Raw genomic sequence first — 12,103 nt, 5'->3', positions numbered from 1 at the left:
GGAAGGCAGAGCGGATAACAGCAGACCCCACCCATATCCTCTTGGCGTCGCCATTTCTCTGATGTCCAGCCCAACCTGCACTGCCAGCACCTGCATCCCCTTTCCCAGGGGCCTTCTCTGGCGGCTGTGCTCACATGCATGACAGGCCACAAATGCCCAAGCCTAGAGCCCCCGGGGGCAGCCCCCAGTACTGCAGGAGCCCCGCTCCCTGGCCCCTTGGATGGGGGAACGCAGTGCGGTGTCCCACCCTGACTCCCAGGGTCCCTGCAGGACTCACCTCTAGCCGCCCACAGTGGTGACCTGCTCAGTCACACACCTTCCGAAAACCACCTGTGAGGGTTGTTTTTTTTTTTAAGTGTCAACCTGACTAGGCCATGGTATCCAGGCACCTGATCAAACACCAATCTGGACGTCACTGCCAGGGTATTTTTCAGATGAGATTAATATTTAAAACAGTACAATTTGTTTGGGTTTTTTTCCTTTAATCCTCACCCAAGGACATTTTTTTTCATTGCTTTAAGAAGAGATGGAGGGAGATAAAGAAACATCAGCAGGTTTCCTGATCCATCCCGACCGGGTATCAAACCTACAACCTACGTATGTGCCCTGACCTGAAATCGAACCCGCAACCTTTCAGTCTATGTGACAACACTCCAACCACTGAGCCACCCAGGCCACAGCTAATCAGTACAATTTGATTAGAGCACATTACCCTCCAAGGTGTGGTGGGCCTCATCTAATCAGTTGAAGAAAAAAAAAATCTGAATAAGAAATAGACTAGTCTCCCCGAAAAGAAGGCATTCTGCTCCCAGACTGCCTCCCAGCCACAATCTCAACATGCACACCTCCCCTCGTTCTGCGTCTCTGAAGAGCCCTGACCGAGGCAGCTGCCTTCCCTTCTTGTCTCAATGTCCCATTTTCCTACTGGTGCGCCCTGGGATCATCTCCTGAATCAACAGCATGCCCTTAAGTCCTTGACTCAGGCTCTGCTTCTGGGAGAATCTGAGTTAAAATGGGGCAACTCAGGAAAAGGGAACGAGTTCAGCTTTCAGTATGTGCCAAGAGCCATGCTGGGTCCTTGACAAACGCCACCTTTAGTCCTCCAAAGCCCCACCCCACGGTGGAATCACCAAACACATGTATCCCCATTGGGACACAATGGGGGGGGGGAACAGCTTAGTTACTGGAAGCTGAGCTGAGGACCTCAGCTGCGCTCTGCTCAGGCGGCACGTGGGCACGCCAGTGCACTCCCCTATCGGACTTTTCTAAAACGTTAAAGTATACAATAGCCAGACAGACCCCATTACCCAGTTCATCGAACACAATCATTTTGGAAGCTTTTCATCTTTGGAATCGCCTACTTAGTGCCTGTCCTTGATTTAAAATTTACTCTGCCGTTTTAACTTACACAAAAGGAAGTCAGCTCCCTCCCAGCCTCTCTCTTGTAGAAGAGGACAGCCCCGAGGAGACGTGTGACGGCAAACCCAGCCTGAGTGAGGAGGGTCTGGGATCTGCCGGGGCGGCACCAGGTGCCGATCGCACAAAGCCCTGAGCTCGGCTGGCAGTTTTAAACAGCACCCACCTGAAGTGCGTCTGCAAGGGAGCCCCTAATGACGGGGAGGAGGTGTCGGAGAAGCAGCTGCTCAGCCTGCTCGGTTAGGACGGCGGGCCTCCATGGGAGGGCGCCCCTGTGCAAGCCAGCCTTGCCAGCCCCGTCCCAGGAGGGTGCTGATCCTGATTAGGGCCCCCTCCATTTCACATCTTCAGGTTCTCCTCCGGCAGCTTGTGTCCGTGCCATGTCGAATGATGTCACGTTGATGGAAAAGCTGATCAGCCCCAAGTAACGCTTCCAGCCACCGCCTTCCCCTGCCCCCAGCTGGTTCGAGGGCCCCCAGGCTGGGAGGGGGCCAGCTGTCTTGCATCAACTTCGGCTCTGGTCTCTCCCAGAGAGTTGATTCATTCCCTTTCCCCATCAGAACATGATTTCAGCTGTGAGATTCTACTAATAAATTCTCCTTCCAGAGTTACTCTGGGTTCCCTTAGAGTTTCCCAGAAGAGTGGGGGGAGGATGTTTCCATTTCCATTTGATGAACTTTCCTGAGTTTTCTCCCCCTTCCACTCAAGGAATTGAGTGCTAATTATCAGACCAGGTCACCCCCTCCATCATATAACACAGATCTGCCTCATCTCCACGCTTTTCCAGGCGCCAGGAGGAGCTAAGAGAAGTGCACCCGAATGCTTGGAGGGAAGGGTCAAGGATCCAGTCACCTGGTCTCGGATCTATTTATGTTTTGACTTGGATGACCTTGGTGTGGCTACTTCTCAGGACACGGGCTCAGCTGCTGGTCTTGCGGGAAGGCAGGCACCCCTGTGGTTCATGGCTTTGCCAGGCTGACTGAGCGCCCTGGAAACACGGGGACACAGACCAGGCACACTAACACAACCACTCGGCTCATCCCTTCCTGGTTCTCACCTAGGACTCTCGTGAAAGCCCAGAATTGCTGGCTGCTTCTCAGCCTCCAGAGACTGATAGGCAGGTGTAGGCTTCAGCGTGGCCAGCAACTAGGTGCAGGCCCAGCCCATGGGTCAGGACAGAGCCTTTGGGGGCAAAGCATTCACCACCCTTACTCATGGCACCTAGAAGGCTCCAAGGGGCCGCTCCCCAAGCCAAGAATGAAGTGATTAATGAGACTTGGGATGGGAAGAACTCTTGCTTGAGGAAATACATTATAAACTGGTTCTTGAGGCTGTGGGAGCTCAACACTGGATCTGTACCCCAACACTGAGCAAGGACCTGCCCCACAAGGGCTCAGACACATCCCGAAGCAGCAGCAGCATTGGTCATTTTGTCTTGATCGTCTGCCACGATCCCTGCAGACTGCAAGCTCCATGGGGACAAGGCCTTCGCCTGGCCTGTTCTCTGCTCTGTGCCCAGGACCAAGCGCTGTACCTGGCACTTTTAAGAACATAAGAATGATTGACTGACTGACCCCAACAGGCACTTCGGGTAATGCCACGTGACTGGATACTTGCTGTGCTGATTTTCGAAGCTGCTGTCTCTCAGTTCCAAACCCGCCCTTCTCTCCCTGCAATGTCGATGCTGGCATGGGACTCTGCAACCTTGCTTCTGCTTTGCCAGTGGCTCCCTGTGTAGCTCGGCCTCTAGGGAGCTGGAGGGAGGCTGCAAGGCTGGGGGACAGACAGCGACGGAGCTCGCTGCTTCCTGCTTGCTTCCCTTTCCTAGCAGCTGAGCCCAGCACCAGTTTTTCACGGCCACTGGCTCCACAGGCCTTCATTCACGTTTGGTTTTGCCCCCACGCCCCCCAGAGCCAGATTCACTGCACCCCCACAGAAACACCAGCAGCAGGAGCTAGCAGCCCCTCCTCCAAGCAGGTCTCTTCTCCCTGCTTCCAGGTTCCAATAACCTGGAGGAAGTGGTCTGCCCCTAGCGTCACATTTTCCTTTCGCTGCTGTGACCAGAGGTTCTCATATCTAAGCCACCTGGAAGCTTGTTGAAACGCAGGCTGCTGGGCCCCACCGTTAAGAGTTTCTGATTCAGAGCTAGAATTTGCATTTCTAACAAACCCCACGTGCTGCTGCACCTGGTCTGGGGACAACACCTGGTGCAGACCAAGTAGCGGTGGCTGCTTCCTGTAGTAACTACCAGGTCCCCTGGGACAGGCTGCACTGACCCCCGCAACATTAAATTCCCTTTGTTAAAATAGCTGGTGTGGTTTCTGTTTTCCTGACTGGACCCTCCCCGAGGGGCCAGAGTCACCCCTTGAGTCCTCAGGCTGTTGCCAGAAGCCAAAGCAGCCCCTCCAGTGGCTTGGCTGACCAGCTGGCCCTAAATTCTCCTGTGACCAAGTGGGAACTGTGGTTTTCCATTGCTGAAGTAGAAAATGAAGAGGTGAAGGGGGCCCTTCCCTGCAGTCCCCTCTGTGTATGTTTGAGCCCCGGCAGGTCCCAGGGGAGAGGAGAAACCAGAGACAAGACAGTAACACTGACTGCTTATGGCTCCCAAAGCATCCCCAGGGAGGTGCTGTGGCTGAAGGTGCCAGCAGGTTGACACCACAGAAGATACCACTCCTGACGGCTGTTCAGAAGTCCCAGCACACCACTGGTGCCGCCTTATTGCACTGCCCAGGCTGCACTGCCCAAACGCAGCCATTTCACAGACGCTCGTTGGCCAGCTGTTCACGGCCAAAACTACTACCAACATGGCTCCTCTGCAGCAATGAGAGTGAGGAAGGCTCACGATCGGAGTTGCCGCCCTGAGCTCCCCATGCAGAGGCCGGGGCGATGGCCCTGAGCCAGCCTGCAGCACCCTGTGCTGGGCTCAAAGGAGAGTGGAGGCGGCCCGTGCCCAGGACCTGCCCCAACCCCTCCTCCATCCAGAAACCCAGGAGCTGGTCTGCCCAGCGATGCAGGGCCAAGGGGCTGCTTTCTTCACCCAACTCCAGAATGCCCCACCCAGAGCCAGACTCACACAGCTCCCTGACACGCTTTCACCCCCACCTGATTTCCCATCCCATTGCCAAAATGACTGCCTGCTTCCCCTTCTCAACCTGTCCACAAAGCCACCCACCGCCAGCTCATCTCGGGGCGGATTTCTGCATTGCCCCCTCTGCTGGGAGCTCATTTTCCTGAATACCAGAGGAAGAGACAGAAAATGCCAGGGATAGATAATTCTCTGCCTTACCCTGCCAAAAGTCTTGACTTATTATTCCCTTTAAGCCTGAATCTTAAAAAGCTGTCATCAATGAACGCTTGTGGCAGATGGAGGGGAAGGAAGTGACCTGCGCTGGGGGGAGGCACTTGCTCCCTGCTGCCCAGAAGGCACGTACTGCCCGTCACCCGAGCCTGCCTCTGCGATACACCCCAACACTCAAAAACCCTGAGCCTAAACCTTCATTATAATCCTGCCTCTCAGTCAGTGTCCGCCTTGCTCAGCTCTTGAACTTGCAAATCAGTTAGTTCTACCACTGTCCCGTGCTCTAAAAGCACTCTTGCTCATAACTCACATCTTGGTTTCCTCCCCCCATCCCACCTATACCAACTTAGCTTCACCTGTACCACAACAGTCAACATAGACAAGAGTCTGAGAGTTGTGTGTACTGCTTCAGGATCGAAATCATAAAACTCTGTTGTTCCCATTAGCAGTGCCACGGGGACATGCCTGGCACATGTAGGTGCCTGATAAATATCTGTCCAATGCACACACATGAGCTAGTAATTGCTCACTTCTTTTTTTAGAGTTCTAGAATAGTTCTGCTTAAGTTTATGCACACCAAAAAATCGATCCTCAACGATTCCTTCAAATGTTTCTTAATAGAGCCTAACTACATCACCAGTTGGCGTTTGATAGAGGAACACACCATCTAGTTATGTGGAAGATGCGTGAGTCCCACCAGAACTGTTTTCCCTAGAGACTGCAGGGCCTTCAACAGTTAGGGAGGTGGCGGGAAATAGTTTGGGGAAAGCAAAACGGAGTATCATGAAGCCGGACATCAACCCCCAGCTTTCACCAAAAGATCTGTGATCCTGAACCAGTATATTTTTCTCACCAGGCTGCTCACAAAAAGTTTAACCCTCTCTTACTAACCAAGCCCCAAGTTCATGCATCATAGGTTTACATCCAATTTTGACACTTCTAAGTCCTTTTTTAAAACTCTACATTAAAAAGTATAAGGTTTAATTGTTGAGCTTATTCAATCCACCTGGAAGGCAAGACCGAGAGCCAACGAGACCATCAGCCCAGAAGGGTCGGGATACTGTTACCCACAATGCAGCTGAGAAACGGTCTAGCACATGGAGGTGTGCTTCTCCACGGTGGGGGGAGGGGGTGTGTGCCTGCACATGTGTGCACCAGAGCAGGGCTTCTCAACATCAACTGCATGCACGGATCTCGCAGGGATCTCGCTGAAACGCACATTCTGGTGGACAGGCGCCAAGGGAAGCCTGAGTGTCTGCATCTCTAACAAGTTCCCAGGGGACCGCACTGTAAATGGGCGGGGGCAGGGGGGGGACCTTCGTGACACTAAAAATGTGTAAGAAAGTCAGCAAGTCAGATCCTTATCAGTATTTCTTCCCTTGAAACTTTACTTTCTGTTACTCAATCAGCCTTTCAAGGAAAAAAGAAAAGCACCTACTAATCTGTACAACTGCTTCACATTTACTTCCTGCAGGCGATCGCAGGCACACTAAGCTCTAATCCACACTGATCCCAGCTTGTGCTGGGGCTGGATCCGGTCCCTGGAGCAGGATGAGCAAGTCGACCTTCCCCAATCAAGAGAAACAGCTGCCACTGACCCAGGCAACGCCTGCCTCTTTTCAACGGTCTGAAGCCAACAAAGCAGCCCCCTTGTTGGAAATCAAGGCCATTGTAAAAGTCAGCAGCCCTGTCCTGCCAGCCATCCTGCATCTCTGATCCCATGACAGAGGGTATAAGGCCCTCACATCTGGCTGATGCTGCAAGATCAAGGGACAGCCTCTGCAACCCCACCGCTCCTTTTTTCCAACTGCTCCAAATGTTCCACAGGACCGGGCTCCAGGCACTGCATCTTTACAGGCCTGTCCCTCCCATGGCCCAGTGAGGTATCAGTGTGGCCCTCATGTGCCAGGGGAAAGGGCACCCAGCCTGTGGGCCGGCTGCCTGCAAGACCAGCCGAGATGCGCAGGAAGCAGGGACCCAGAAATACCTGGGGCTGCCCTCAACCCCCCAAGTGCCCTCCAACCAAGATGGCTCCCCTGAGCCCCGGCTCCATGGCTCATTACCGATCTCTCCGGGGACATGCCTGCCGTGGAAGCTGAAGCAGGCGGTGACATTCAGGCAGTTCACAGGCTGCTGGCCGTCGTGACACTGAGGCGCCGTGATGTTGATGGAGACTGGGAGGAAGATGGAGACATCCACCGTAATGACGGGTCTCGCCCTACAGGTTGAGAGAGGAAGGTGACTCAGTCGTGTTGAGAAGCAGCTCCCAGAGCCAGACAAGAACTAAACCGACAGGACAAATCCCAAATCTCCAGCCCAGCACTTAGTTAAAGTGTGAAATAACCCAAGAGAACAGGGCCAGGATGCCCTGTACGCACTTTTCTTTTTTTTTGGTTCTTCAGCTTATTTCCTAATAAGTTAATGGTTAGCTTCCCTATAATAAAGGCGGGTTAGCTGTTAATAAAACCCATGTGATTGAAGCCATAAATGAGCCACCAGATGTTAAATGATTGTTCGGAATTTTACCAATTATATGCTGACTTCCATTTCATTAAGAAGAAATGAAAATACGTAAGAGGTACTCGACAGCAGAACCATGACCTGGAAACAGCAGCCCCCCCAGCACCCTCTCAGCATGTACTCCATCCGAAGCACTGAACAGCAAAGTTCCAGTCCCGTCCAGTGGGTCAACCCCCCCCCCACGCCTTCTGTTACTCCCATCAATTTATTAAGTATTTTCCTCAAAGCACTTCACTAATGGAGTCCCAGCTGGTAACAGCAAAGCACTTCAGAGCTGATGAAATCAAACGGTCTGGCCTCAGGACCAAGTGAAACCCAACAGACACCCACGCTCTGCACACCACTGTGGACGGCCCCCACCGGAGCTTGATGGATGGGCATCGTGGCTGTGGTTCCCCGAGGTGCCTGACAAAAGCCCGAAGTGAGTCACACCGTCCTGCTCTCTTGGCAAACATCTGCTCGGGGACCATTCATCTAAACTGAGGCTTAATCTTCTCCCATCCAGGCCTCACCAAGAGACCTTTCTACCTCTGGCCTTCATGCACTGGGGCGACATAACAGGATTAAGGGGCATTCACAGCTTGAGAACAATGACCTTATTTGTGTACAGTGACCCCTCAAAGAGTGTCCAGGCTGACCAGACAGATGGGGACAATGACCCACTCCAATGGATGAAAGCATTCAGGAAAACCTCGCAGGAAAAAGGAAGTGAGGGGACATGGGGCATAGATGGGGGTAGGGTTCACTGAAGCCTCCGCTGCCACGAGACAAGGGTCAAGAGAGAAACAGTGTGACCAGCACCAGGGCACTGTGGGAACCCCAGGGCAAATCCAGCTGTAGGACTAACGGAAGGCAGACAATAGCAGGGCCTGAGAAAACCCAATATCCTGGTCTTCCCATTTTCTCCTGGGTCCATCCTTGGAAGATGATATGAGCAAATAGTTACTCCTGGTCCTGGTGGTTGTGCAGATGCCAGTGGACACTCTCTAAAGCCACGCTGGCCCTTCCGTGGCCAGCTCAGGTGTCTGTTCTCCCCCAGGAAGCCTTCCTTAGCGTCCCTGGCAGCAGGATGTCCACCCCTGCTGAGGTCTCTGTGTCCACTTACTAATTAATGTCACTGTCTACAGAGTCTGTCCAGAAGGTATCCAGCCATGTAATATGAAGAGGAGGCATGTATTGAAGAAGATACAAGAAACATTGCACACAGGACAATGATGCTTCAGTGCCCTTCAAAATAGGCACCTTGGGACCTCACACCATTCTCCCAGTCACCATCAGCCACCCATTGTATTTTCATGAATCTCGCTGATGGTCTGAAATCTCTTTCTTCTCAAGGTGATTCTGGTTTTGGAAAAAGCCAGAAGTCAGAGGGCACCAAATCTGGGCTGTAGTGGGGCTGGGTGATTTGATGTTTCACCAAAAAACTCTGCACAAGACATGATACATGAGTGGGCGTGTTGTCATGATGAAGCTGCCAATGACCAGTCGGCCCATAGCTATGGCCTTCTGAATCATCCAAATGTCACACAAAATTTAATGCAGATTTATTGCTCTATTTGCTCAGTCATTTTTTAATCCAACAGCCTCACAGTGCACATGCTCACTCAGCGGTCTCTATGGCCCCCACTGACTAGTACAGTGAAGTCATCAGTGTTCACACATGCACATTCCAGTCCACTCTCCTTGGCTGCCAGGTTACATGGATGCCACGCAAGCCGTCCTCATTATATTAACAATGGCTGGACTTTTCCCAGACAGACCTCATATTTCCAAACCTGCCACTAGTCTGCAAGGCCCCCCAATGACTGGGATCCTGGAACATTCACCCTGATGTTCTCAGAACAGTAACTTTTCAAAAGCCCTTGTTAAGTGGGTGCCAACTTCACCACAGGCCAACAGATTAAAAGCCACAGGAAAGCTCTGGCCAGTGTGGCTCAGCTGGTTGGAGCGTCATCCCATAAACCAAGGGTCACAGGACAGATTTCCAGCTGGGGCACAATCAATGTTTCTCTCTCACATCGATGTTTCGCTCCCTCTCTCTCTCCCCTTCCTTGCACCTTCCTCTAAAATCAATGGGCATATCTTTGGGTGGGGATACAAATTAATTAACTAATTAGTTAATTAAAAAATAAAAATAAAAATAAAAACAAAGGAAAAGCCTGAAGTTTCACCAGACAGAGAGGTGCCAGGGAGAGCCCTGCCCAGTGCGGGGCCTGTGTCCTGCTCATTGTACCGAAGACAAGCCCAGCCCCTGCCATCACCCCGGGAGCCACCTGGGCTGCCTGGTCGCTCCTCTCGGGGCAGAGGTCTGCAGAAGGCGAGGCGAACAGGAAGCGGCGGCAAGAGGCCCAGACGCGGCCACGAGGGCTGTGCAAACAGAACCCTCTGACGTGACCCCCCAGGACCTTCCCGGGCACATCTCCCTCCAACATCGGTTCCCTCAAACGCTTTTGTTCCAACTCCAAGTATTGTTTTCGGACCAGGAAAAGCCCAGAAACCTTTCACAGGCCTCTCGGACCACTTCCTCTGACTTTCAATGGCATCACACCAGGCACTATCACCCCAGCGCAGGGCCTGCCCCCCTGGGCTAATCGGAGGGAACAAACTTCCCGAGGGCAGAGCCGGCCCGACCCACCCTGCTGGCAGATGGGAGGCCGGCTGTCATAGTGCCACCTGCAAAGGTGCCAGCCTCTGAGGTGCAAGCCGAGGGGCGCCTCAGGACAGCGACGACCATGTTTCCAAGATTCCATTCTGAAGAAGCGGGCAGCTGGCGCACTTTTTTCTGATGGCGGACAGGGCAAATCCAGGTGAACGAGGAAACCAGTCAGGCCGCACTCTGTGAGATGTGGTGCCGCTCCCCTTACCCTGGGCTTTTCTGGGGCAGTGACACGTGGGCTGAGAAAGAGCCTGAAGCCCCGGGACAGATGCTCGCCCACCAAGCCTGCCCTGAAGCCATCTGCTCCCCTGTCAGTAAGGTTTTCCCGGAGCTGAGGCTTAACCTGCACCCCTGTGGACTCTTCACGTGAAGCTACTTAAGAACAGGAGTTGTCCTGACTGCAGTGGCTCAGTGGGTTGGGCATCACCCAGCAAACGGAAAGGTCGCCGGTTCGATTCCTGGTCAGGGCATATACCCGGGTCGTGGGCCAGGTCCCCAGCTGGGGACACGCAAGAGGCAACCTGTCGGTGTTTCACACGTTGATGCTTCTCTCCCTGCCTGTCTCCCTCCATTCCCCCCTCTCTAAAAATAAGTTAATAAAATCTAAAAAATAAATAAATAAAAGGAGGGAAGAATGAAGAGCCTGATGTGGTTTTTTAATCCTCACCGGAGGACATGCTTATTGATTTTACAGAGAGAAGAAGGGAGTGGAGGAGAGAGGAAGAGAAAGACCGATGCCAGAGTGAAACCAACAGTGACCCGCTGCACACCCTGACCGGAGACCAAACCCACAGGCACGTGCCCTGACCAGGAAGAGAACCCGTGACATTCTGGTGTACGGGACAATGCTCCCAGCCAGCGGAGCCACTTGGCCAGAGCGAGCAAGGTGTGTTTCAAGTGCGTGCACAGTGGTGATGCACTCCCCCTCCCCCCTTTTCTGGGCTGCCTGACTTCCTGTCAGCTAGGGCATGCCTAGGATGCGATTTCCACCTTCAGATCCGAGGGGCTGCTACACAGCAGGCAGGGGACCCAGAAGCAGAATTTGGGGGAGGCAAGTTTAACCTAATTCATGTCAGAATGGCTTGCCTTCCTCGAGCACGTAAGTCAGGCTCTGTTCTCCACATTTTACATGGACTAATTCACCGAGTCCCTCCATGAGGTCACTCGTTCTCTAATTCTCCCGAGCTCCCCATGAGGTAACACCATGACCTTGTTTAACAGGAGAGACTCCTGAAAGAGACGTGATGAGACTCACGTCGTAAGGGCAGAGTCAGGCTTGCAGCCCAGGCCACCGGCCCCAGGGTTTACTCTCTTAACCTACAGCATATTCTGTTCCCTGGGGGTTGACCGGTCCCCTGAAGCAGCTACTGAGCCCCACCCCACAGGAGCCCTGCCACCGAGACCAGCGGAAGGCCCTGCTGAAGGAGAAGGGCGCAGAGTGTGGGACTGCATGGCCTCTGGGACCCCTTCCAGCTCCGAGGTCCTACTGGCCTATTTTAGGAAGCCCTGCCATCAGATTATTAACAAAACCCGAGAGTTGGCTCCCACTCAAAGTGTAATTCTGCCTCCTCTGACTCACACGGACAGAAATACTTGGAGATGGTTCCTGGGTGGGATGGCAGCCCACTGGCCTTTGTAGGTGATCCAGGCTGCTGGGCTCTAGCGAGCACTGGGCCCAAGCTCACGGCTCCGCTGTCACCAGGGAGAGACAGGCCGCCCCGGGGGCAGAAAGCTCCCAGTCTGGGGAGTGGGGACTGACGAGGCGGGGAGGGGAGGATGCAGGGTGTGGGGTGAAGAGATGGGGCAGGACAATGCTCCCCAGGCCCCTTGAGTGCCACGGCACCCATAGAAAATGACAGTATGTGTCCAGCATGTTAATGAAAGGGGTTGTTCACGGCAGAAAGCAAAGACCCCTAGGGCCCAGGACACCCAAACTCTGCCTAGAAGCTCCAAGGATGCTATCATCTCACACCCGTGAGCCACCAGTGGGAAACCCTGAGACAGAGAATAATACAAAAGGCAGAGTTGGCCTTGGCCAGGCAGTACAGTTGGTTAGAGCAGCGTCCCTATACGCCAAGGTTGTGGGTTCAATTCCTGGTCGAAGCACATACAAAAATCAACCAATGAATGCATAAATAAGTAGAACGACAAATCAGTATTTCTCTCTCTCTCTCAAATTAATGAATAAAAGAAGAAGGAAGGGCCCTGGCTGG

At 53.2% G+C, this 12,103-nt stretch overlaps 1 protein-coding gene across 2 annotated transcripts in view; it reads right to left on the bottom strand.

Moving 5' to 3' along the window:
• Nucleotides 1-12,103, bottom strand: part of ITGA9 (integrin subunit alpha 9) — a 311,106-nt gene that overhangs the window by 215,614 nt on the left and 83,389 nt on the right. For both annotated transcript variants that reach the window (XM_037148217.2, XM_037148216.2), the window contains exon 14: nucleotides 6,778-6,932. In XM_037148217.2, coding sequence (XP_037004112.2) covers nucleotides 6,778-6,932 — 155 coding nt within the window. The remainder of the gene's footprint in view (nucleotides 1-6,777; nucleotides 6,933-12,103) is intronic.

Source organism: Artibeus jamaicensis, unplaced genomic scaffold, assembly GCF_021234435.1.
Source record: "Artibeus jamaicensis isolate MK-2021 breed Jamaican fruit bat unplaced genomic scaffold, CSHL_Jam_final contig_519, whole genome shotgun sequence".
NCBI lineage: Eukaryota > Metazoa > Chordata > Mammalia > Chiroptera > Phyllostomidae > Artibeus > Artibeus jamaicensis.
This window is presented reverse-complemented; position numbering and strand designations above follow the sequence as displayed.